We start from the raw sequence: 27,559 nt of genomic DNA, 5'->3' as shown, positions 1-27,559 counted from the left end.
AATTTCCTGAAAAAATGTGTGTTTAAAATGTTGTCCCTCTGGTTTTTTTTTTTTTTTTTTTTTTTTTTTTTTTTTTTTTTTTTTTTTTTTTTTTTGTTGTAAACTTTAATCAAAATTTAACTTGCGGTGTTATTCAGTTTCCAGCCTAATCAATAACGCCATTTGACTTTTGTCAAATCACGTGAAAAATCTGGAAACATACTACAATCAGTCAGGTGTAAAGTATCTCAGAGATCATATTTCAATCTTTAATTTGCTGCACCTCTAAATACAACAGCAAACACAGTTGGTATTACATTCATATCGGCTTCTAATGTTTCAAGGATTAAAAGTATCATGTCCTTTAATTGCTTGATGTTATGAAACTTATGCAAGATTACACTTAGAATGGGCTGGCCGGTGTGGCCGTGCGGTTCTAGGCACTTTAGTCTGGAACCGCGTGACCGCTACGGTCGCAGGTTCGAATCCTGCCTCGGGCATGGATGTGTGTGATGTCCTTAGGTTAGTTAGGTTTAAGTAGTTCTAAGTTCTAGGGGACTGATGACCACATATGTTAAGTCCCATAGTGCTCAGAGCCATTTTTTACACTTAAAATAGTCTGTATTTGATCCAGATTAATGCTGATTCGAATTCACACCAAAGTTATGTGCACCCTTATGTATCAGTTGCTTTGCCAACTCTTTCATTCATGGGCAAAGGAAAGTCAAATAAGAAAACAATGAGTAATTTGCATCCTTTAGACCAGTGATTCCCACCTTTTTTACCCCTGACTGAAATCAGATACCAGCTTATAAACACTCCACCACCCCACTCTACCATCACCAACATTAGTTCCTAATTAAACTTTAATATGAAAAGAAATGTTTTTAAAACTTTTTTAACTTTCAGAAGGTAAATGATGTTTGATTGGGTTGGTGTTTAATTAAACCAAGAACTAATTATTCAATGGCACAATTGCTTACTCTATATTTCTAACAACCTTTTTTTTATATTTGATTTGTTGTCAGTCAAGGCACATCATAAGTTGTGTTTAAAGTCCGTTTAGTTCCTTATTTTCGTTTTCATCGTTATCGTAGTCGATAACCTATATTCACGTCTGTAAATCTGGGATGCCACATTTCTTTCCAATGTGCTGTGTTATAGTAGAGTGTGTGTTTTAGAAAAGCAGTTCCTGGTGGATTGTGAATGCTACCTAAAATTCCTTCTGAGAAAAGAAAACTATTGATAGTGACGGTAGACACTTGCTACAAAATGTACTTCCTCTGCACCACTTCTGTCCTCGGTGCTACTTGTTTCACACACACACACACACACACACACACACACACACACACACACACACACCAAGCACCTCCCCCCCCCTCCTAAAAACAACAAATTTAAAATGCATGCACTACACTAACTCTTTATAAATCACTTGATTGCTGGATTCCTTACTCCTTAATGGGCCAAAATTCCGGATGGATGGATAAGAACTCTTCCCAGCCTGCTTGACCAAAGTAAGCCAAATTTGACACACAAACTCCATGCCCTGAGACGATCAACATAAAGACTGTTTCAATGAAATAGCTCTTGCAGAGCAACCTACACATCAGGGGCAAGAAACTGTTTTCAATTTCACGGCAGGTATGCTGACCAGTGTGTTGTATTGAAGTAGTATTGGCCTGCTTTGCATCACAGCCTACACGCTGTAGGATAGTGTTTCCAAGCCCTTGGCATGCAAGCTGTACTTAACAAGAGGCGTGTTGTGAGAGTGATGCCAGCCTACTTTATCAACCTCTCTTGCTGGGGCTACACTTGTGGGAGGGCATGCCTTGGGGGCAGGTTGAGAGGGGGGAGGAGGCTTTGGTTAGGGGGAGAGGACCAGGAGGGTAGGGGTAGTGAGGGAGAGGGCAGGATGATATGTAAAAATGAAGAGGGAGGGGGAGGAGGAGATGGAAAGAGAGGGGGGTTGAGGATTAGATGAACGAAGTAAGAGGAAGACAAGAGGGACAGAAAGAGGGGAGGGCAGGAATGGGTAGAGATGGGAGAATGAGATTGACAGATGGGGAGGCAATGACCGCAGAGCGGGAGAGGGGAGGGGCAAGAAGAGATGTGCACATTATATGTTATATACATTGTTGTTGTGGTCTTCAGACCCGAGACTGGTTTGATGCAGCTCTCCATTCTACTCTATCCTGTGCAAGCTTCTTCATCTCCGAGTACCTACTGCAGCCTACATCCTTCTGAATCTGCTTAGTGTATTCATCTCTTGGTCTCCCTCTACGATTTTTACCCTCCACACTGCCCTCCAATGCTAAATTTGTGATCCCTCGATGTCTCAGAACATGTCCTACCAACCGATCCCTTCTTCTAGTCAAGTTGGGCCACAAGCTCCTCTTCTCCCCAATCCTGTTCAATGCCTCCTCATTAGTTATGTGATCTACCCATCTAATCTTCAGCATTCTTCTGTAGCACCACATTTCAAAAGCTTCTATTCTCTTCTTGTCTAAGCTATTTATCGTCCACGTTTCACTTCCATACATGGCTACACTCCATACAAATACTTTCAGAAACGACTTCCTGACACTTAAATCTATACTCGATGTTAACAAATTTTTCTTCTTCAGAAACACTTTCCTTGCCATTGCCAGTCTACATTTTATATCCTCTCTACTTCGACCATCATCAGTTATTTTGCTCCCCAAATAGCAAAACTCCTTTACTTCTTTAAGTGTCTCATTTCCTAATCTAATTCCCTCAGCATCACCCGACTTAATTCCACTACGTTCCATTATCCTCGTTTTGCTTTTGTTGATGTTCATCTTATACCCTCCTTTCAAGACACTGTCCATTCCGTTCAACTGCTCTTCCAAGTCCTTTGCTGTCTCTGACAGAATTAAAATGTCATCAGCGAACCTCAAAGTTTTTATTTCTTCTCCGTGGATTTTAATACGTACTCCGAACTTTTCTTTTGTTTCCTTTATTGCTTGCTCAATTTACAGATTGAATAACATCGGGGAGAGGCTACAACCCTGTCTGACTCCCTTCCCAACCACTGCTTCCCTTTCATACCCCTCGACTCTTGTAACTGCCACCTGGTTTCTGTACAAATTGTAAATAGCCTTTCGCTCTCTGTATTTTACCCCTGCCACCTTCAGAATTTGAAAGAGAGTATTCCAATCAACATTGTCAAAAGCTTTGTCTAAGTCTACAAATGCTAGAAACGTAGGTTTGCCTTTCCTTAAACTTTCTTCTAAGATAAGTCGTAGGGTCGGTATTGCCTCACGTATTCCAATATTTCTACGGAATCCAAACTGATCTTCCCCGAGGTCGGCTTCTATCAGTTTTTCCATTCGTCTGTAAAGAATTTGCGTTAGTATTTTGCAGCTGTGACTTATTAAACTAATAGTTCGGTAATTTTCACATCTGTCAACACCTGCTTTCTTTTGGATTGGAATTATTATATTCTTCTTGAAGTCTCAATGTATTTCGCCTGTCCCATACATCTTGCTCACCAGATGGTAGAGTTTTGTCAGGACTGGCTCTCCCAAGGCTGTCAGTAGTTCTAATGGAATGTCGTCTACTCCGGGGGCCTTGTTTCACTTAGGTCTTTCAGTGCTCTGTCAAACTCTTCACGCAGTATCGTGTCTCCCATTTCATCACCATCTACATCCTCTTCCATTTCCATAATATTGTCCTTAAGTACATCACCCTTGTATAGATCCTCTATATACTCCTTCCACCTTTCTGCTTTCCCTTCTTTGCTTAGAACTGAGTTTCCATCAAAGCTCTTGATATTCATGCAAGTGGTTCTCCTTTCTCCAGAGGTCTGTTTAATTTTCCTGTAGGCAGTATCTATCTTACACCTAGTGAGATAAGCCTCTACATCCTTACGTTTGTCCTCTAGCCATCCCTGTTTAGCCATTTTGCACTTCCTGTCGATATCATTTTTGGGACGTTTGTATTCCTTTGTGCCTGCTTCATTTACTGCATTTTTATATTTTCTCCTTTCATCAGTTAAATTCAATATTTCTTCTGTTACCCAAGGGTTTCTACTAGCACTCATCTTTTTACCTACTTGATCCTCTGCTGCCTTCACTACTTCATCCCTCAGAGCTACCCATTCTTCTTCTACTGTATTTCTCTCCCCCATTCGTGACAATTGTTCCCTTATGCTCACTTTGAAACTCTGTACATCCTCTGGTTTAGTCAGTTTATCCAGGTCCCATCTTCTTAAGTTCCCACCTTTTTGCAGTTTCTTCAGTTTTAATCTATAGTTCATAACCAATAGATTGTGTGAGAGTCCACATCTGCCCCTGGAAATGTCTTACAATTTAAAACCTGGTTCCTAAATCTCTGTCTTACCATTATACAATCTATCTGATACCTTTTAGTATCTCCAGGGTTCTTCCGTGTATACAACATTCTTTCATGATTCTTAAACCAAGTATTGGCTATGATTAAGTTATGCTCTGCGCAAAATTCTACCAGATGGCTTCCTGTTTCATTTCTTATCCCCAATCCATATTCACCTACTATGTTTCCTTCTCTCCCTTTTCCTACTGACGAATTCCAGTCACCCATGACTATTAAATTTTCGTCTCCCTTCACTACCTGAATAATTTCTTTTATCTCATCATACATTTCATCAACTTCTTCGTCATCTGCAGAGCTAGTTGGCATATAAACTTGTACTACTGTAGTAGGCGTGGGCTTCGTGTCTATCTTGACCACAATAATGCGTTCACTATGCTGTTTGTAGTAGCTTACCCGTACACCTATTTTTTTATTCATTATTAAACCTACTCCTGCATTACCCCTATTTGATTTTGTATTTATAACCCTGTATTCACCTGACCAGAAGTCTTGTTCCTCCTGCCACCGAACTTCACTAATTTCCACTATATCTAACTTTAACCTATCCATTTCCCTTTTTAAATTTTCTAACCTACCTGCCCGATTAAGGGATCTGACATTCCACGCTCCGATCCGTGGAACGCCAGTTTTCTTTCTCCTGATAACAACGTCCTCCTGAGTAGTCCCCGCCCGGATATCCGAACGGGGGACTATTTTACCTCCGGAATATTTAACCAAGAGGACGCCATCATCATTTAATCATTCAGTAAACCTGCATGCCCTCGGGAAAAATTACGGCCGTAGTTTCCCCTTTCTTTCAGCCGTTATATACATATATGCAGGCAAAATTGTAGGGAAATTTCTAATTATATCCTCCTAGGTCCAATAGGAGCATTATATATGTTGAACATGTACACAAGTGAAACCACTGGGAAAACCTTAGTAACTATTAATTATAATAATACTGTATTTAGTATCGTGGAGCCATTATATACTTAAAGTTGCATTGTACTGTCAATTAGTTCATTCGTATGCTTCAAAGTGAGTAATTTCTGTTACAGTGCAGGAATTACCAACAATTTGGAGGAGAAATTTTCATGAGATATTTAATATTCGTTACATGCCTCACTTTTAGTGTCATAGCTATATAGCACACAGTACAAAGTACATGTGTAGGGGCGTGGGTATATTAACATTATTGTTCATATGTTTGTTGCACTAACTGTAACATCCACTGCATCATGTCATGCATTAATGATAATATTTTAAAGAGTAATTATTGGGCATTTGTAAGGCTTCAGTTTTAATTAAGAACCGAGTTCCAACAAATCTCTAAATTCAGCCCTATTGTGTTATGATTTTTCTGTAATCATGCCACTACAGTTAAAACTGGTCAAACTTCAACTATTGTTAGTAATGAATGTAGTTTGAAAACACTCCCACCCCAGTAAAGATTTGTAGAGGCCATTAAAATGAACTTTACTGAAAGATAAAAGCCAAGTGTCATATTAATTACTCAGAAGCTAAAAATTGATAGGTTCCTTAATATTTTGTTCATTTTATGTATTTTTTTACTGAAGTAGGTTTGTGTTAGCACTATATTTCACTGTTGCACATTTTTAGTCCATACTAACTGCAACCACTCAGATAAAAACTTCATTTTGTAACCATTCATCCATCTTACCCAGATATGTGTTGTACATCATTTCATAGGAAGTAACCACCTCCGCTAATTGTAAGACCATATGAAGATGTTCTGACCCGCATATTCTTTCCCTTAGAAGTTTTTACTGTATGTATATAGAAAGTATGTATTTTTCTATGACAGTTTATTTTGAAAAATGTTTCATTATACTGTTGATTCACTTTCAGACTCCTGTACTTACTTTAAAAGGCCATAAAGAGTGCATTTCTTCTGCCTTGTGGATTGACTCCAGTGAAATATGCACTTCCTCTTGGGATCACACATTAAGAACATGGGATGCTGAACTTGGTGGCATTAAAACTGAACTTGTTGGGAACAAGCCATTTTTTGATGCTGATTGGTCCCCATTGAACAGAACACTTGTAACAGCCTCAGCTGACAGGCATGTGCGTTTATATGACCCGAGGTCAAAAGGTGAGCATTAAACGATCTCAAACTATTATTTCATGAATGCTGATACAACTCAAAATGTTAAGTTATTTTTGTTTGTACCGACTTAGTGTGATATTAATACTTTAAAAGATTTTTGCCTCTTAACAAGTTTTTTAGGTAGATATCAAGTGATCTGTGGGCGAGGGGCAAAAAAGAAAAACTTACATTAAACAGATACCAGTCACATTATATATTTATTTTATCAACAAAGTAGGTAAAGGTAGAGTGCTGCTAACATAAAAAATATGTTACATTGCAGACAGGCACAATGAAAGACACGTACACAAAGCTTTCAGTCATAGCCTTCATGAGCAAAACACATGTATATTTTTGGAAGTGGATGTTGCAGTTTCAGTAGCCCAATATCAGAACAATCCCTCATGTTTTTCTATCTGTCTTCATCTCCATCTCCTCCTGTACCTCTGCTTCAGCGTTTGAAGTTTCTTCTTCCTACCTTTGTGCTCGTGAATGCTGGTTCATGCGTTTGACATGTAATAGGTGACTGGGTAACACACAATTCCCAGCCTAAGATGAACCAGTACGCCTCATACAAACCCCCTGGTACAGTCCAGGCCCAGGGAGGGTTGATTGCCTGAGCAGTCACCTATCCAATTGCTGATTGGTCCCTCGGTCAGGAGTTCTGGAGGTATGACCTGAGTTGTGAACGACCACCTAAGATGGGTGAGCCCCCACTCCAGTCTGAGAGTGGAGGTCCCAGTTGTGAGTTGGAAGTTGGAAGAAACGAAACATGCCATTGGAGATTCTGGCAATCTTCATGCAGAGTGTTGAATACAATACCGTCTAAGCTATTTACTGTTTTCCAGTCATCGGGATTACGTATTATTGTGGCAATGTCATTGTCGTTGTGTGTGACGTGTTTTGGTGTCCCAGTTTCTCTGCATACGCATACTTCATCGTTAGTTAGTCCCAGTCTGTCCCTCTTAAACCAGTAAAGTGCAGCTCTATAATGTGTTGTTATGTCTATAGAGCAGGTCCCCATCACAACGCAATGTGCCTCTAATGTCGTGGTGTTGAAGGCTCCACTCATTCTCAGGAGTACACTACGTTGACCTCATCTTGCAATTGTCTTGTTAGTCTGTATGTTCAGTCTGTGAGCTCAAGCACGTGCGGCGAAGCATGCGATGGATTCAAATATTCTATGTGGTAGGTCCTTATCATTTTAATAGGTAATTTGTACTGAGTTGTGTTTAGTCTTGCTAGTTTGTGCATAATTTTGAAGGCTTTGTCAGTTTTCAATTTTATATGATGGTTGAAAGTCTGTTTTTCATCTAGATGCAGTCAGAGATAACGCGTGGCTTGCTTCCTCTGTATGCTTGTATTGTCTAATTGGATTCCTCTGTCGTGTCCCTCTGAGCAGTAAATATACAGTTTTGTTGGGAGCTGCTTTTAATTTATTTTCTTTGCACCAACTGTTAATTTTCTGAAGCAGTTGCATACCTTTTGTCTCAAGTGCTGCTCTCGAGTTGGCTGACACCACTACGAGCAGGTCATCTGCGTAAGCCACCACACCTCTTACCCTATCGTCACTGTCCAGGGTGTTCAGCAAGGGCTCGATTGCGATATCCCAGAATATTGTTCCGCAGATCGAGTCCTGTGGACATCCCTTTGTTATTCTCTTGACAACCTTCCGTGTACCAGCCCTCCACTCTGCCACTCTGCCTCTGCAGTAGTCGAGGAGGCTATTGTAAGGGGAAGCTGATAGCCTCATTTCCCTTAACCTGGCGTAAAGGGACTGTCACCACAAGTTGTCAAAAGCCTCAGCTATGTTGATTAGAATGGTGGCTGCGTATTTGTCACTGATGCTATTTGTAATTGCCAGTGCTTGGTCAACGGCGTCTTCTATTGATCTACCTTCCCTGAAGCCGAATTGATGGGGTGTTAGGCCAAGGAGGTGTCTGTGTGATTGTAAATGGTCACACAGAAGCCTTTCCTGTACCTTGCCGAGAGTGTTCAAGAGACAGATCGGTTGGTACGTCTTGGGTTCTGTTGGCTCTTTGTCTTGTGATTTCCTGATTATTACTACATTAGCAGTTTTCCAGAGGTTTGAAATTATGCCTGTTAGTAGTGCCTCATAGAACATGTTAGTAAGAAAAAGTGTGATTTGTGTTATTGTTTGTTTTAATGTTTCTGAAAGTATTTTGTCTGGGTCGTTTGCTTTTCGGTTTTTAAGCCTCCTGATTGCCGTAGCAACTTCTTGCATGAATGGCATGGTTACACTGTCACTGATGTATGGTTGCCTCATGCTCTCTCTTAGGTCAGCATGGTGTCGCTTGTCTTGTGTGGGGTCGTCATCTGGGAGGAGCCTGTTCAGAAGATATTCTGCTGTGCTTCTCCATCGTCTGGTCATTGTGCCATCAGCTTGTTTTAGTGTTAACAGAACTGTTGTTGTCGTAACTCGTTCTGTTTCTATCTTGAATGGTTGCCCCCCAGATGTCGTTTTGTAGCTGGGTTTTTACAAAATTGGTCCAGTAGTCTTGCCTTGTTGTCTTCAGTTGTTTTGTTTAGCATCACGATACAGATCAAGTCTTATCTGTCTTTCAGGAGCTGTCTTTGCCTGTTATTAGTACTTTCTTTTGTCCTGTGAATCCTTCCTTAGTCTTGCCAGTTCTGTTGACCACAGTTGTTTCTGTCCCCACCCAGTTTTTGCCTGTGGTATAGCTACTCCCTGTGCTCTTTGTAGGACCTCTGTCAGTATATGCAGTTTTGTAATCTATACTACGATGAACAGTGTGTAATGATGACACCTCAACAATATCTCGAACTGTGGAAAAGCCGCTTATGACGCTGGGACTGACTGCCTGTCTCGAGTGATCTGCATCAACTGCTCTGGGGAACCACCCAGTCTGGAGCCGAGACTGCCCTCTTCTTGCTGAAGAATGCAAAATACAGGAGATACATGACCAAGCAGATCCCCTATGCCAAAACCATAAAAGAATATAAGGTGACAAAACCCTCTGTCTTTGTCACCTGATGTTCTTCCATGGTGCAGAAATCTATTCCTAAGGCAAACACTTAGACATAGACGATGCCTAGTATTCCTGTATCCACCACAAGCACCTGTACATACGTGTGTACACATCAAGGGAAAAAGAGTAAGGACAGAGCAATCCAGCCAGTTTCACAATGAAATACCAACAACAGTTCCGCACTGAGCATACAGAAGGTACAAGAAAAGGAGAGTGCCTCTTAGCGTCCACTTTCCCCTCATCCTCAAAGGGACAGGGTGCAGCGAAAGGCTCACGGCATTGGGATCAAAAGCTGTCCCAAGTGCTGCTGGACATCATTCTTTCCCATCTGACTCATAAGGGAGATATCATGGAGTTAGATGCATTGTATCCAGGCAGCCCCTCCACTCCCCCTCGCTCTTCCACTGCTTCACTTCCCCAATGCAAAGATAGGGGTTAATTAAAACTGCACCGATGGCATGGCTTCCATACTGCAATGGAACATGAATGTTTAGGACTCACGTGGAGGAACTGAAACTCCTAGCACAGACATGTCCCTTGTGCTTTTGTAGTGCAAGAAACGCATTATAAAGATACTGATGTCCCTGTGCTGCAGGAATATATGCTATACCACAAGGATGACCTATCAGGGGGAAAGGGCCAAGGGAGGTTTCGCAGTGTTTGTCACTACTCCTCTGCTCTCCCCATGGTTACTGACCTTCAAGCAGTTGCAGTTCAAATTCATGTGTGTCAAAGGATCACTGTTTGCTTGCTGTATTTCTCTCTGCAAGACGCACTAGACTGAGACTCTCACAACTCCCACAACTATTCCTCCTCCTGCGAGACTTCAATGCCCATCATGTCCTGGGGGCTCGACCAATACTTGCCCTCGGGGTCGGGTTTTAGAGGGCCTCATGACATCTCACGAGCTGTGCATCCTCAATATGGGTACTCACACACATTTCTCTACTGCTACTGGGTCATTCTCAGCCATCGACCTCTCTTTCTGTTCTCCTGCCCTCACAGGCTCTGTTCAGTGGGAGGTCATTTACAACCTTCATTCCAGTGACCACTTCTCAATCCATCTTCACCTACTAAATGGCTCGCCACCTGAAGTTAAGCCCCCAAAATGGGTGGTCAGCAGGGCTAACTGTAGGTGTTCGAGCCAGCTTGCTGTGTTCGAACACCGTGACAGGGTCCAAGGATGGGTGGACCACATCACATGAGTGATCCATCATGCCACTGACTTCTCCATCCCACAGTCCTCAGATCACCTTTGGAGGTGACCAGTACTTTGGTGGACAGATGAGTGCCGTTCCGCGATCCAGGAAAGGCATGCGGGTCTTCATCATTTTAAGTGCCGACTGACAGCATACAGCCTTAGGGCCTTTAGAGTTGCAAGGGCCAAGGTTTGACACGTCATTAGGGAGAGTAAGAAAAGACAATGGTAAGCGTTCCTGGATTCTATCAATCATTCCACTTCTTCTATTAAAGTATGGGAAGCCATCCAGACGATTTCTGTTAAATGCAGCCATTTACTGATAGCAGCAGTGCTGAAACGGGGGGGGGGGGGGGGGGGGGGGGGGGGGGTGCCTCCAAACACACCCAGACACATTGCTCAGCCATTGGCTGAACGTTTTGCACAAACTACTGCCATTGCAAGCCAGGATCCGGCATTTCGTCACTATAGTGCAACTGTAGAGAGGGAAAAGTTGGACTTCAGGTCCAACAGTTCTGAAACCTACAACTCCCCTTTCTCCATGTGGGAGTTCGAATCGGCACTGACTGAGATTCATGACACTGCACCCAGTCATGATCAAAAACCAGTACTGCATGCTTCGACATTTGCTAGTGACATCAAAGGAAATCCTCCTCGAATGTTTTAATCTGATATGGCAGACAGGAAGTTCACCAACTTGTGGAGGGAGACAATTCAGGACTGCACATATCCCAGTAGTTATCAGAGTATCGCCTCAACGAGCTGTGTAGGAAGGACCCGGGAAGAAATGGTTAACAGTCCTCTGGTTTGGTTGTTAGAGACCAGGCAACTCCTTAGCCGCTCTGTGTGGATTCCGAAGAGTTCGCTCCACTGTCGACAATCTGACCCTCATAGAGGCTTTCCTCCATAAGCATCACTGTATCGGCATGTTCTTCGATATAAGTAAGGCATACGATACTACTTGGAGACACTGTATTCTCACACAACTGCATCAATGGGGCTTTCATGGTCACCTCCCCATCTTCATATGGTCTTTCCTTCCTGTCCCAGCAGTTTTTTAAGACCCGAGTTGGTGACACAACACGCTGTCTGATCGATTTGTGCAGGAGAATGGTGTTCCTCAGGGCAGTGTTTTAAGTGTTACCCTCTTTGCCATAGCCACCAACAGTATCGCATCTATAGTAGGGAGTCCTGTACAGTGCTCCTTATTTGTAGATGATTTTGCTGTTTTGTGTTCCTCCTCCAGTGTTGTAACGGCGAGCCGTCAATTGCAACTTACAGTGCGGAGGTTAGAGGAGTGGACTGCAAAGATGGGTTTTCAGTTTTCTGCAGATAAGTATGTGGGCACAGGTGCGAGACACAATGCGGTTTCTGGGCCTCATGTTTTACTCCCAATTGTCATGGTTACCACAGCTGCGAAACCTGAAAGCCAGAACCCTGAAGGCACTGATCATCATCAAGTGACTTAGCCACAGGTCTTGTGGAGAGGACAGCGTGCCATCTGTCAGTTTTATCGGTCTTTTGTGCATTTGCAGCTGAACTACGGTTGCACGGTGTATAGGTCAGCAAGGCCCCACTTACTTGCGGGTCATTGTCACAGTCCATCATGGGGGGATTCGGCTGGCCACATGTGCTTATCGGACCATTCCCATACCTAGCATCTGTGCTGATGTGGGGGAACTGCCACTCACCATCCGGTGCAAGCTCCTCATGGTACATCAGGCGTGTAAGTTCCTTGCAGCTCCATGCGTGTACAACACTTGTAGTTCATTCCACATTTTTTTGACACACACACACACACACACACACACACACACACACACACACACACACAGAGAGAGAGAGAGAGAGAGAGAGAGAGAGAGAGAGAGAGAGAGAGAGGGGGGGGGGGGTTTCCCTGCAGTTCTCAGGTAATGAAAAAGGTTGAGGCCACCGTAGTCCTATGCACATTATTTCTCTCTTGTTTGATCAAGTAGTACTTCCATTGCAGATGAAGTCCTCACAGCTGGACCCAATGCATTGCAACCACACTCGCATGTCCTGTCAAAACATGACCAAATGTGTTACTTGTGGTAGGGATGCTCATGAGGATGAATTCCCACATCCTTTCCGTGCTATATCAGTTGTAATGGCAACCTTGCTGCCCCATCCAGTGAATGTCCCCTGTATCTTGAAGAGTAGGTCATCCAGGAGATCCAGGTGAAGGGAAAAAGTACCTCATCCTATTGCTCGGAAATTGTTGGCTTGTTGAAAGCCCTGCATTTTACCATATGGCACCTGTAGTACCGTTCTTGCTATGCGTTGCTCCATGAAGGACATGGCGATGCATGCTTGTGGTCTCCAATTCAGCACTGCAGTTGCAAAATTGCCCAGTATTGCGGTAACACCCCTGTCTCCCCTCCTACAGCTGCACAAGAAGCCACTAAATTTTCACTCTTGGTGGCAAAATCACCTGTTATGCAATCCACAGACCGGAAAGGACAGAAGGTATACTACCATGAAGACTTTTTACATCCCTTCAGCCAACAAACATCTGAGTCTTCATCTGCCAACCGTAAAGGCTTTAAGAAATCTTATAAAGGCAAACAGTCTCCTTCCTCGACTTGGAGATTGTCTTCAACAGGCTCGCTGTGACATACCCTCATCTGGATGACCTCCATTTCACTGTTGTGTACTGTCTACTGTTCTTCTGCCCTGAAACCCATAGGCCGACCAAGGTAGAATGCCAATGTCTCTGTAGATCTCATGGATCCCCTCCAGCCTCTGCGCCCTGCAGCAAGGAATCTTTAAAGGTGGCACTTGGCAGCCTTGGTGACTATCATATTGTTCCCTTCTCCCCATTTCCCATTATGGCTCTTCTCAAGTTGACTCTTCGCCAATGGAATGGTAGTAGCATTAGATCCAACAAGGAGGAATTGCAGCTGCTCATGGAATCACAGCGTCAGCTTATGTTCTGCCTCCAAGAAAAAGAATCATATCTTTGTGACCGCTTTGACCTTCCCCCCTAGGATGGCATTCCATCTCAGGGGCGAGTCATGCTGATGATTCAGGATGATGTCCATAGCCAAACAGTCTTACTGAACACTCAGCTGCAGGCTGTTGCAGTCCACATTTTCTTTCCTCGCTTTACCTTTTCACTTTGTAATGTCTACGTCCCTCCATGATTCTGTGTCACATGGTTGGACTTCGTTCAGTTTATTGGTCAACTACCTCACCTCTTTTTGCTGCTTGGTGACTTTAACATGCACCATCCCCATTGGGGCTCTGTAAGAAGCTGTCAGAGAGGTGCCCTCTTGGCTGACCTTCTCAGTCAACTCAACCTCATCTTTCTTTAACACTGGAGCTCCCATATTCCTTTCAGACTCCATTCACACATTCCCATTTGGACCTCTCGTTCTGCATTGACCATCTTGCCAGTTGTCTTGAATCATTTGTTTTCTGTCACATGCTATAAAGTGACCATTTCCCATGCACATCCATTTGCTGACTCCTACCCTACCCTTGTGTAAACCCAATTGGCAGTTTTCTGAGGCCAACTGGAGGCTTTACTTTACTCTGACAATCTTTGACAAACAATATTTTGCCAGTTGTGATGACCAGCTGGAATACCCTATGAATGTTATCCTTACTGCTGCAGAATGTTTCATACCTCACCCTTCATCTTTACTGTGCCATGTCCTGGTCTCCTGGTGGACTGACGTGTGCAGCAACACAATTCGCATGCGCAAACATGTTCTCCGCTTTTTTAATCATCATCCTATGATGGTGAACTGCATCCATTATAAACAGTTGGGTGCGCGTTCCCCAATTTCTGGTCTGCTGTAGCAGATGATGTCATTCAGAACAGGGTGTCATCCTCTTCGATACAGTCAATAACCCTGTTATGGTTGTCTCCTGCCAGGCGTCTCTGGCTCCCTTTTCGCCGAGAACTTTGCAGTCTATTGGAGTTCCCCACAGACTTGTCTCCTTGAGTGGCTTCTTCAGAAATGTCTTGATTGTCTTTACTTGTGGCGCATCAGCAGTGGGTTTCTTCCACTGTCTTTACATGTTGAGCCTATTGCTCTTTTGTTCACTGAAAGTACAAAGTTCCTGGGGCTCATGCTTGTTAAAGAACTTCTTGGTCCTGCCACGTGTCTTACCTGGCTGCACGCTGCACACAGTCCATCAGTGTCCTACATGTCGTAAGCAGTACTTCCTGGGGTGCGGATCAGACTACCCTCCTCTGTTTGTACCAGTCCCTTGTCCATTCGAAGCTAGACTATGGTGTTTCGTTTATTTGTCTGCACATCCGACCATCTTATGCCGTCTTTGTATAATCCACCATCATGGAGTATGTTTGGCCACTGGTGCCTTTTACACTATCCCTGTAGAGAGTCTCTACACAGAAACCATCAAACTACCATTCCGATACTGGCATGATATCCTCCTCAGTGGAAACACATGCAATTTGTGTACCATGCTCATCCACCCATCCTGTGCCCTCTTTTTCGATGACTCCCTTGACTGCAAGTATGGACCATGCCCTTTTTCTCTGTTACCTCCCAGGGTTTGCTTTCAGATGCTGTTCCAGCAGCTTAACTTCACGTTACCTGCCATGTTCCCGATGGGTGTGAACCCTTCACCGCCTTGGCTTCATGCAGTGACCCATGTTCATCTTGGACTTCATTTACTTCCCGAGGAAACTACTCTGGATTCGATGTATCACTGTAAGTTTCTCACTTTGCATGAAACTTAGCGTTAGCACCTTTGTGTATACTGATGGCTCTAAGACTGACTGTGGTGTCGGGTATTGACTTCTAGAACACTGCTCAGTATTCACAACGAAGTTCTTCACCGCTATCAGGCCACCCAGTACCTACAAACACATAGTGTTTTTAATTGTGTCATACCATCAGATTCTTTCAGCTCCCTTCAGAGCCTCTGTGTGCTGTACACAGTCCATCCCTTGGTGCAACTGGTCCAAGAAAACTTCCAGTTACTCGCTGTTACAGGGCCCCTATGATGTTCATGTGGGTTCCTGGTCACGTAGGTCTGATGGAAAATTAGGCTGCTGACGCTGCTGCCAAGGCTGCAGTCCTCCTACCTCAGCCTGGTAACTCTTCCATCCTTCTGGATGGTCTCCATATCGCCGTCTGTCAGCAGGTGGTCACTTTGATATCACCAATGATCCCCTCACGGGAACAACCTCCAGGAAATCAAACCTCTCCCAACAGCTTGGCCGACCTGTTCTTGACCCTCATGTTGCAAGGAGATCATTTTAACTAGGTTGTGTATTGGATACTGTCTTTTTAGCCATCACATTTGTTAAGTGGTGATCCCCCACCACTTTGTGCTATTTGTCATCAACCTTTCACAGTTTGCCATACCCCACTGAATGCTCCCCCCCCCCCCTCCCCCCCCCCCCTTAACCAGTTATGCTCTAGTGTATGTTTGTGTCTGAGTTATTGGCCATTTTAGCGAATAATGTGTGGGCTGTCAACTGTGTTTTACTTTTTATCCTTTGTAGCAGTGTTTCAAAGAACATTTAATCTTTGGCCTGGGACCTCTGCTGTCTCTATGACATATTTTCTAGACCTTTATCCTAGTGGAAGTTCTTGTTTTTAGCCCTCTTTTTCCCACTGATAGGGCTTAATGTGTAGTTGCTTTTAACTTATTTTTCTTAATAGTGTTGTAAGGTTATGACATGGACACTAACTGTTGTGTCTGTTAAACAAACTGCTCTCCAAAACAACATGACAGATATTCATGAAGTTTTCACACATAATTTGAGCATAACTCAGGGCACATGCAGGCTTTATTTCATCAAAATTGGATTGGTGGGGGGAGGGGGAAGATGTCATGATTTATATAAAACCTTCTGCTCAGCATAGTAATTTAGATGTTTTAATCATCCTGTTGTTATACACCAAAGACCCACTGTTTCTTATGTAGGAAAAACAAATTAAGTAAATTTGCTTTGTGATTTGGGTGCCTACTCATTACATTTTGATTTTGTTCTGTTCACAAATAAAATAAACCTATAAAATGGTAGTCTTATTGAATATACCAGAATGGCTAAAACATCGAGGGATATGCAGTCTGGAGAGTCCCATGAAGATTGTGAGTGAAACTTGTTGCAGCTCGAGACCATCAGGCTTTAACTCGCTCTTTGGAAACGCTTGATTGAGAGGACCATACATTATCTCACTCCTCAGAACCCTTCACTCACAGAGCCTTGAAGTTACTTCCCTCCAAAGTAACATCATAAAAGAAGGAATTTTGATGGGAAGTGGCTCAGGCACACGAGTTTTTATGTTCCTAGTCACACTTATTCCAAACCCCCCCAGGGTGTTCACGGTCCTTTCGTGAGCACGTGCGTGGCGAGCACGGGGCCCTGAGCTATTGCAGCCTTCCTTCTTTCCCAGGCTGCATTTCCTTTCCCTTCCCCTCCTTTCCTGTCCTTGCTCCTTCCCGTCCGCCCTCTCCTCTCCCTCTCTTGGTGTCCTTGTTTATGTTGGCCCCGCTAGCCTCCTGGTTATGTTGGCTATACGATTTGGTTTTGTTGCGTGACTACCTCATCCTTTTGGCATCCTCTGGGGTTTGACTTCCATTACTAAATTTCTATTCCGTAGTGTGAGCCATTTGGGGAAGAGCACCTTATCTAGTTTCTCCAATGTGTGCCCTCCTAGTTCCTTAATGTCGTTGTCTGATACTAGGGTACATAGCCAGCACAGTAGCCAGCCCATGTGGTGTGGTCTCTATGTACCCTTTTGGTTGAGCCCCCTGAAACCACAGGGATCACACTTCTGATACCTGAGCCATGACCTTCTCATGTAAGCCTAGGAATGGTTGCTTGTCATCCTGGAGCATCGGAACTCCCAGCAATGGCCGCTGTGCCGTGCGGCCCTTTGCTGTGGCTGGGTGGCGCCAGTGTGGAGAGCCCCTGATCGGAGTGGATGGTATCAGGGCGGACACTATGCAAATTAAATGTATACGGGTTCAGAACTCGGGCCGTTCTTCTACTGCCGTCTCTTTGAATGGAACTGATTCTTTTAGTGCTGCTTCTTCTGCCCCTTCAGCCATCCCTTCCATGGCTACCCCCTGGGAGGAGGATCAGGCTGGTCAGCTAGTGCGAATCCTTTCCCCTGCTATCTGGTTTGCACCAGGACGGATGGGGATGTTTCACCAATACTAAATCTTTATTTTTTGTGGAACACATTGAAGACAAGTTTGGTGAAGTGGACTCTCTGAGCAAGATGTGGTTGGGTTCGTTGTTGATCAAAACTGCTTCAGCTGCCAGGTCTGTGGCCCTTCGTACCTGTGACCATCTTGGCACAATTCCTGTGTCCATTACCCCCCCCCACCCACCAGTCTTTGAATATGGTACAAGGTGTAATTTTTCACAGGGACATCATCCTTCAAATTGATGAGGAACTTAGGGACAATCTAGGACAGCGGGGTGTTCACTTTGTTTGGCGTGTTCAGAAGGGCCTGAAGGACAATCACATTGATATTGGTCCCTTTATCCTAGCCTTTGAAGGGGATACATTCCATGAGAAGGTCTTTCCACTGTTCGCAGACCCCTCTCTGTGGTGACTTTAAATGTCCACTCCATGAGGGGAGTTCCTGTGTTCCCCTCCTGTGTGTGTTAATTGTCATGGCAATTATTCTCCAGGTTCACCAGATTGCCCGGCTTATAAGAAGGAAAAGAAGATACAGGAGTATAAGTCCCTTGATCATTTAACCTACACTGAGGATCGTAAGAAGTACGCAGGTCTTCATCCTGTGTCAGTGACGTCTAGCTAGGCTTTAGTTACATTTTCACCCCTTCCTCCCCCTTCCTTACCCCAGTCACGAACCCCTTGCCTTCCCCCCTCCCCTGCAGTTCCCCACACCCTCCCCTCCTGGTGCCGCTCCTCTTTCCCAGCTGGAGAAGTGTCCCACTTCTTCAACATCTGCTGGTCAAGGGCACCCCTCCTGGGACCCCCCCCCCCCCCCTCTTCCCGGCAGCTTCCAGAGCAAAGATCTGCTGCCACATGACAACCACGAGAACCACAGTCTGTGGGCCCTCAGGTAACCCGCTCTCATTCTGTTCCACATCTTGCTGCAGCTGGCTCCCTTATGCAGCACAGCCCTTCTCGAACTCTTAACAGAAAAGAACAACAAATATAAGTCCTGGGACAAGGAGCCTCTGGTGTCGCAAGAGGTCCTGTCCCCACCTTCACAACCTGACTCTGACCTGCTGTTCATGGATGTCGTCCCCTCCTTGTCGGTGACAGATGGTGACCAGGCGGCATGACTGGCTTTACCCTGTTCACCCTCTATTTGAATCATCGTTCTGTGGTTCTCCAATGGAATTGTAAAGGATACCATCATCTTCCAGAGTTGAAATCCCTTATTTCGTTTTACTCTGCAGCTTTTGTGGTTCTACAGGAATCTCATTTTACTGATGATCACTCACCGGCCCTCTGTGGGTTCCGTGCTTTGTCGCAATCAAGTCGTCCCCCTGCGGGCCTCTGGTGGCGTTCGTATTTTGGTCCATACATACATTGCTAGCATATGGATTCCTCTTCAAACTACATTGGAAGCGGTTGCTGTTAGGGTCCACCTGGACTCTGGGGGTCACAGTTAGCAATCTCTCTCTCTCTCTCCTGACAGGACTCTTACACCTGCTGCCTTAACTGCCATTCTTCAGCAACTTCCTCCTCCCTTCCTCCTTCTCGGGGGTTTTAATGCTCATCATTCCTTGTGGGGCAGTGCATTTCCATCTAGTTAGTCGGGGTCTTCTCATAGACCAGTTTCTTGCAGACCACTACTTATGCGTTTTTAGTTATGGCTCCCCTACCATTTCAGTGCTGGTCATGGTACCTTTTCTGCCATTGATCTTTCTCTTTCTTTTCCCCTCCCTCCTCCCTTCATTATACTGGTCGCCGCACGACCACCTTCGCGATAGTGACCACTTCTTGTTGATTCTCTCGCTCCCTTCCCACTCCCCGATGGACAGGTTACCTTGTTGGTCTTTCCAATGCGCCAATTGGCCTCTTTATACTGCACAGGTCATTTTTTCTCCCTCTTTGTTGGGTTGTATTGATGACGTCCTACGTGACGTGTCTGATGCGATTGTTTGAGCTGCTAGCCTTGCTATCCCACGCTCATTTGGACCATTTCGCTGCCGACCAGTCCCGTGGTGGAGTACGGCCATTGCCATTGCCATCTATGATCGCCATCGAGCTTTGCAACACCTTAAGAGGCACCCATCAACTGCCAATATTATTACCTTTAAACACTTCCGCGCCAAAGACGATTACTTAATCAAATGGAGCAAATGGTTGTGTTGGGAACGGTTTGTTTCTTCCCTCGGTTCTACTGTCCCTATGTTGCAGGTGTGGGCTACACTTTGCTCTCTCCAAGGTTGCCATCGGCCGTCTACCCCCCCGGCCCTTCCCCTCCCAAATGGTCTTTGCACGGACCCGTTGATTCTCGCGGAACATCTTGCGACCCATTTTGCAACAGCATCAGCATCAACCTTCTATCCGGCTGCTTTTCTTTACCAGGAACAGCGGGCCAAAGCTTCCACCTTATGTTTTACCCCTTGTCAGTCAGAATATTACAACGAACCTTCTACTGAATGGTAACTTCTTTCCGCACTTTCTTCTTCTCATGATACGGCCCTTGGCCCAGACTCCATTCATAACCAAATGCTTCAACATCTCAGTGCTCCACAATGACAGCATCATCTCTGGGTGTTTAACCATATTTGGCTCCAATGTGACTTCCTTTCTCAATGGAGGGATAGCATCGTGGTTCCCGTCCTTAAGCCTGGTAAGAGCCAACTGTTTGTTGAAAGCTATCAGCCAATTAGTCTGATAAACGTTGTTTGCAAGTTACTTGAACAGATGGTAGCCCGTCAGCTCAATTGGGTCCTTGAATCTCGGGCTCTATTCGTCCCCTTACCAGTGTGGCTTCCGAGAGGGACAGTCTCTGATCGATCATTTACTTCCCTTGGAATCCACAGTTTGACAGGCTTTCTCCCAGCACCGCCATTTTGTTGCAGTATTTTTCAACCTTCACAAAGCCTATGACTCGGCTTGGAGCCATCCTATCTTACACTTCATGAGTGGGGTCTTTGGGGCCCACTCCTGATTATTATCCGCCAGTTCCTGTTCCATCGGTCGTTCACGGTTCAGGTTGGTACTGTTTTTAGTTCTCCAATGACCCAGGAGTATGGCATCCCATAAGGTTCCAAATTGAGTGTACTTCTTTTCCTCATTACTATAGATGGACTTGTGGCCTCTGTCCGTCCTTTGGTCACCCCTGCTCTGTATGTGGATGATTTCTGCATTTGGGTTAGTTCCTCTTTCATGGCCTCTGCAGTGCAGCAGTTCCAGGGTGCTATACGGTGTGCCTCTTCATGGACCCTCTCACACGGGTTGCAGTTCTCTCCTTTAAAATTGCGGGTGGTCCACTTCTGTTGCCGTACTATGGTACACCCCGATCCAGAGCTCTACCTCAATGCATGATTACCTGTGGTCCCACAGTTTCGTTTCCTGGGTCTTCTTTTCAACAACAAACTCACTTGGCTGCCTCGTATCAGTCTTCTGAAGATAGGATGTTTTTGTAAACTCAATGTCCTTCACTTCTTTGCCCACACCTCTTGCGGTGCAGATCGTTCCACTCTCCTCCGCCTTTATCGGGCTTTAGTGCTGTCTCACTTGGACTCTGGTTGTCAAGTTTATGGTTCAGCTGCTCCTTCCACACTGCGCCTCCTGGATCCGGTCCACCATCGTGGTATCCGTTTGGCCACCAGTGCCTTCCCTGCTAGCCCTGTTGATAGTCTCTTGTTGAAGCTGGGAATCCCCCCTCCCCCCCTTTCTGTTCGGTGGTCCCAGCTTCTGGTTTATTATGCAATCGCTGTCCGTTCCTCTCCCACTCATCGTTGCTATTCTATCCTGTTCTCAGACAAAGAACATTGCCCACCTGATTCCTGCCCTCGGGCGGGTTTACCGGTTGGGCTCCGCCTTGTGTCTTTTCACTGTGATTTTCAGCTTCCTTCTCCTTCCTGTCTCTTATGTGCCCCCCCCCCCACCCCCCCCCCTTCCTGGTTAGTTCCTTGGCCGCGGATTTGGATGGATCTTTGCCAAGGTCCGAAAGAATCCATTCCCCCGATGGTGTTGCGTTGTTTTTTCTGCCAAATTTTATGGGAGTTTCGGTATGCTATTGTTTTTTACACTGATGGCTCTAAATCTGCTGATCGTGTGGATTATGCCTTCACGTGCTCTGTTGGCCCTTACCTTTATTAATTGGTCCCAACTCAACCGCATTTTTGTTATGTATGGGCTCAATGAGTAGCCTTCAGCCTATTGACCGTTGTTTTTCCCACCATCCCTTGGTCTTCACCATCCATGACCGTCTCGCTGATCTTCACCATGTTGCTTGTTCCGTTGACTTCCTTTGGGTCCCTGGCCTTGTGGGTATCCCAGGTAATGTGCTTGCTGATTGTTTGGCTGGGGGAGCAGTCAGTTATCCACCTTCTTCTGTAATCCCTGCTGCGGTGGATATACAGCTTCATATCAAATCCCACTTCGCACAATCATGGGCCAACTCATGGGAGGCTACCTCCCTGTCTAATAAACTTCATGCGATTAAGGTGACCCATGTCCCGTGGTGTTCTTCCTTCTGCCCCTCTCGAAAGGACTTTACCACCCTGTGTCGTCTCCACATCAGCCATATCAGGCTGACCCATGGTTTTCTTTTGCATAATGAGCCACCCCCACTTTGTGGTTGTGGAGCCTTCCAGTCAGTAGCCCACATTTTGGTGGAATGCCCCCTTCTTTTGCTTCTGCACACTAATTACGGGCTTCCCCGCACTTTACCCTTAATAGTGGCAGACGATTCCCAGACGGTTGAACAGGTTCTCTGTTTCCTCTGTGAAAGTGGTTTTTATTTCCAGTTCTAAGGCTTTTAATCTCCCTCTGGAGTAGGGGCAAGGTGGTGGAGGTTGGGTGTCTCTCACTGTAAGCTGTATTTGGAGATTCCTGACTCCCCTCCCTGGCCAAGATCCTCTTTTCTCTCCCTTTTACTCTGTTTTTATTGCTTTTTAGATTCGGTTAGTCTCCTTTTACAATACGCACTTTTACATTCTAGAGGTTGAACGCTTTTGAATAGCAGGTGGTCTTGCCTGTACTGCATCAGAGGTGGGATATTTCTTGCCTCTAGCATAGCCTTGGGGTTGCCCACTTGCTGACTTCCCTCCTTTTGTTTTTACCATTGACAACACAACTGCACTTTTACCTTTTTTTAGCCGTTTACCTTTTATTGTTATGACTCTTTTGAGATGTAAATCCGTCCGACACAAGGGACTGATAACCTTGCTGTTTGGTCCCGTAAACCCCAGTCAGCCAAGCAACTTATTCTCAACAATTTACCATTTCATTTTAAATGTTTACAATTTCCCATGACCATAAACAAAAACAAGGCCAGGTGCTGCATGTAGCAGGTGTGGACCTTAGTGTCAGCTGCTTTTTGGACAGCCAGCTCTACAGGGCCCTCCCCTGTGTAAGTGAAGCAAACCAGCTCTTCATTCATGTCCCCCAGTCACACTACTTCAAATGTTTTGTACAAAGAAACCTTATATGTCAGAAATAAAATCCACAAGTTTGAAGTCTCAAACACAGCTATAGATAAATAAATAAATAAATAAATACCTGAGAAAAGTTGGGTTTCTTAGTCTGTCATATGCCTCAAAACAGTATGGTATAAACGTAACCTATTGTATGTGTAAAAATTATTGATGGGGGTTTTCCTCATATGTAGATAATATATTGTCTGCATAAATTATGGTTGCAATTTGTTGAGGCTATCAAGAATGATTGCTAATAATTTTTAGTGTTGACGAGTTTGTATAGAAATGCCCTCATGTAAGGAAGATGTTAAAATGACAATAATACTCTGATTTTGAGATTAACATTCATGATTCTGTCAGTTGACATTTTTATGATAATCATATACCAATTTGTTTGTTACGCAAATGGCATGTGTACTTTAACAATTGAGATTCCTCCGGAAAAAAAAGAAAAACTGAAAATATTTGAGGCTGATTTTTGTCAGGAATCATGTTGACGCTTTAACTGGAATTACTTCATTATATATTTTTCTTGAGCATACAGAAATGTTGCTGAAAAAGTGAATTCATATTGATTTACGCTTCCTGTCCATGTTACAGAGGGTTCCTTAATCAAAAACACATTTACCTCACACACACAATGGGTGCAGAGTGTACGTTGGTCTAAAACTGATGAACACCTTTTTGTATCTGGAAGCTATGATCAGGATGTGAAGCTTTGGGACACAAGAAGGTAAGCCTGGGTCTTTCACTGTTCTGTTATGGTAGCAAAATAATATAAAACATAAACTATCATTATGTAATGCATTTGGTAGGTACCCTTTTACAATTGTGGGTGGCAGAGAGGTACATTTTTCCTTGTAAGTGGGGGCAAACATTTGTAATTCAATTTGAGCCTGTGTAAAATCCCATCAGCATCAACAAATAAATTAAAGAAAATACCATGTTATGGAATACTGCAGTATATCAACTTTAATGACTGCCTTGTTCATTGAACAATGCTATCATGTTATTTATAGGTGTTTGGGAGAAAAAGGATTCACTATTATTTGGTCAAGAAACTTTTAGAATCTCATTTGTTAAATATCTAATAGTATATTTATGAAGTGTTATCAAGTGAAGTAGATTCATAAAATCTGTTATGTAGAGGTTAAATGGAGGACCAGAGTTTGTCTAGATGAACCTGGGAAAACAAGTCTGTGTTTTATTGGCAGGACACTTAGAACATGTAACAGATCTACTAAGGAGACTGCCTACACTATGCTTGTCCGTCCTCGTTTAGAATACTGCTGCGCGGTGTGGGATCCTTACCATGTAGGACAGACGGAGTACATTGAAAAAGTTCAAAGAAGGGCAGCACGTTTTGTATCATTGTGAAGTATGGGAGAGAGTATCACAGAAATGGTACAGAATTTGGGGGTGGACATCATTAAAAGATAGGCATTTTTCGTTGCGATGGAATCATCTCACGAAATTCCAATCACTAACTTTTTCCTCTGAATGTGAAAATATTTTGTAGACATACATAGGGAGAAACGATCACCACGATAAAATAAGGGAAATCAGAGTGTATACAGAAAGATATAGGTGTTCGTTCTTTCCGCACACTATACGAGCTTGGAAAAATAGAGAATTGTGAAGGTGGTTCAATGAACCCTCTGCCAGACACTTACATGTGATTTGCAGAGTATCCATGTAGATGCCGAGGTTAGATATTCCAAGTAATCAGAATTTTTTGCAACATGTCTACTACTGCAGTTTTTGAGATACTGCCCAGACGTTAACATGAAATAATTCGAAGTCATGCTGACAAAGTAAGAATCAGTTGGTTTTGTCAGTCGTAAATTTTTTGGGTGATGCTTCAAGTTATTTGTTTCTGTACAGTTGGCAAAGGATACTGTTATACCATTAAATATTATTTAGTAAATTTTGAGAACCAATATTTAACATTTAATTCCATGACTTTCGTAATGCATCTCACAAAATTATGGTAACAACCAAATGAGAGAGATCCTGTGCATACAGTGTGTGTGAATGAAAGATGGAAGTGAGTGAACAAATGTGATAATGTGTATTTTGCACTATGCACTGTCCAGTAGACTCTGACATTTATATTTGGAAACAGTACTTTTCTACAGCGTGTGAGTGTACAGTTATTTTCTCATTTTATCCATTTCTTTGTGTGTGAAAAGTCATTGACTGGTCGTAGTTTCCTTTCCATTTTTATGACCTTATGTACTAATGAAAATGCATGTAATTCTAATAATGTTGTAGTTTTTGCAGAAGCTGTAGATGTACTTTTTGTTGCAGTCCAAAGGCACCTTTGTATGATATGAGTGGACATGAAGACAAGGTGCTATGCTGTGATTGGTCAAGACCTGATCTTGTGGTGTCAGGTGGTGCAGATAACACTGTCCGTATTTTTAAAACAAAACATATCAAGGTAGAAGAGATGTAAGAAGTAACAGATCTTAAAGTGCTAATAATGTGCAAAAGACAACACTACACAGTAGGTGTATAATCAAGATGAGCTACGGTAATTACATTACCATGCAATAACAAATGTATATAGTTAAAGATGAGGCCAACATACATCTCAGTTGAAGTACAGTAAATTTAATTTCAAAACATGTATTGAACCATGAATATAGTGTTGTGTTGTGAAATGATTTTAAATTTTATACTGTTTTAATCACATGAGAGAGAGAGAGAGATAGAGAGAGAGAGAGAGAGAGAGAGAGAATATCCTTGTTCCATTATTTACCTGTCTCCTGTGTCAGATCACAAAATGTGAACTGGGAATTATATATTTCTTGTTACGTTCCCATCTTTACATTTTATATCAATTTGAGAATTTGCCTGCCAGCACTTGAGCTGAATAAAAGTGTTCCGTATTTGACAGTTAAGATTTGTATCTGTCAGTAGTTCACAAGTTACTGGCCTTCAGTGAAGTGTATATGCTTGGAAAGACTTTTAAAAATTGTGTGCATGTGGCCACAACAATATTGATTTGTTTTTATACTGCTAGAAGTGTTTTGAGTGTAATAACACCATTTAAGTATGGCTCAGTGGACCAATGGACAAATAAATTAGTATAAATGACAGTGGAAGTGATCTATGTGGTGATAAAGACAATGATACTGACTGTTTCTAAAAAATGCCTGAAGAAAGTGAAGAAGAAATGGCTGGTTGAAAGGATGAACTAAGATGAGTTTCATCAGTGAAACATGCACAATGTGGAGAAGGCTGGAAATGGGAAGAAATTGACAGCTGCATTGTGGTGAAATAGTTGTAGAATCAATTGGTTGTGAAGCTAACTGCTGTGCTGCAGACTTTATTCACTAACAGACTGTTCTACAACCACAATCTAGGCTTCTCAACTGGGTAGATATTGATACAAATGAGCTTTTTTCCCATTGTAGTTGTTGGAAATTTTTCAGAAGCCATCCATAAAACCTTATTTCAGCAAGCACCTGCTTTTGAACACACCCATTTTTTACAAGACTACACAGTGAGACAGATTTAAGCTACACTATGTGATCAAAAGTATCCGGACACCCCGAAAACACATGTTTTTCATATTAGGTGCATTGTGCTGCCACCTACTGCCAGGGACTCCAGATCAGTGACTTCAGTAGTCATTAGACATCGTGAGAGAGCAGAATGGGGTGCTCCATGGAACTCATGGACATCGAATGTTGTCAGGTGATTGGGTGTCATTTGTGTCATACGTCTGTACGTGAGATTTCCACACTCCTCAACATCCCTAGGTCAACTGTTTCCGATGTGATAGTGAAGTGGAAACATGAAGGAACACATACTGCACAAAAGTGTACAGGCCGATCTCATCTGTTGACTGACACAGATGCCAACAGTTGAAGAGGTTCGTAATGTGTAATAGGCAGACATCTATCCAGACCGTCACACAGAAATTCCAAACTTCATCAGGATCCACTGCAAGTACTATGACAGTTAGTCGGGAGGTGAGAAAACTTGGATTTCATGGTCGAGTGGCTGCTCGTAAGCAACATATCACGCCAGTAAATGCCAAACAATACCTCACTTGGTGTAGGGAGTGTAAACATTGGACAATTGAATAGTGTAAAAACGTTGTGCGGAGTGACAAATCATGGTACACAATGTGGCGATCCGATGGCAGGGTATGGGTATGGCAAATGCTCAGAGACATCATCTGCCAGTGCGTGTAGTGCCAACAGTAAAATTCAGAGGCGGTGGTGTTATGGTTTCGTTGTGTTTTTCATGGAGGAGTCTTGCACCCCTTGTTGTTTTTTTGGCAC

At 43.7% G+C, this 27,559-nt stretch overlaps 1 protein-coding gene across 1 annotated transcript in view; it reads left to right on the top strand.

The window, feature by feature from the left end:
* LOC126175703 (ribosome biogenesis protein WDR12 homolog) overlaps positions 1-25,937 on the top strand; it is a 47,130-nt gene extending 21,193 nt beyond the window's left edge. The window contains exons 7-9 of the mRNA XM_049922638.1: positions 6,211-6,457; positions 23,862-23,994; positions 25,572-25,937. Of these exons, the coding sequence (XP_049778595.1) occupies positions 6,211-6,457; positions 23,862-23,994; positions 25,572-25,719 (528 nt within the window). The 3' untranslated portion in view covers positions 25,720-25,937. The remainder of the gene's footprint in view (positions 1-6,210; positions 6,458-23,861; positions 23,995-25,571) is intronic.
* The last annotated feature ends 1,622 nt before the right edge of the window (positions 25,938-27,559 follow it).

This window comes from Schistocerca cancellata, chromosome 3 (assembly GCF_023864275.1).
Source record: "Schistocerca cancellata isolate TAMUIC-IGC-003103 chromosome 3, iqSchCanc2.1, whole genome shotgun sequence".
NCBI classification, from domain to species: Eukaryota; Metazoa; Arthropoda; class Insecta; order Orthoptera; family Acrididae; genus Schistocerca; species Schistocerca cancellata.
Note: the sequence above shows the minus strand (reverse complement) of the source record. Positions and strands in the feature narration are given on the sequence as shown.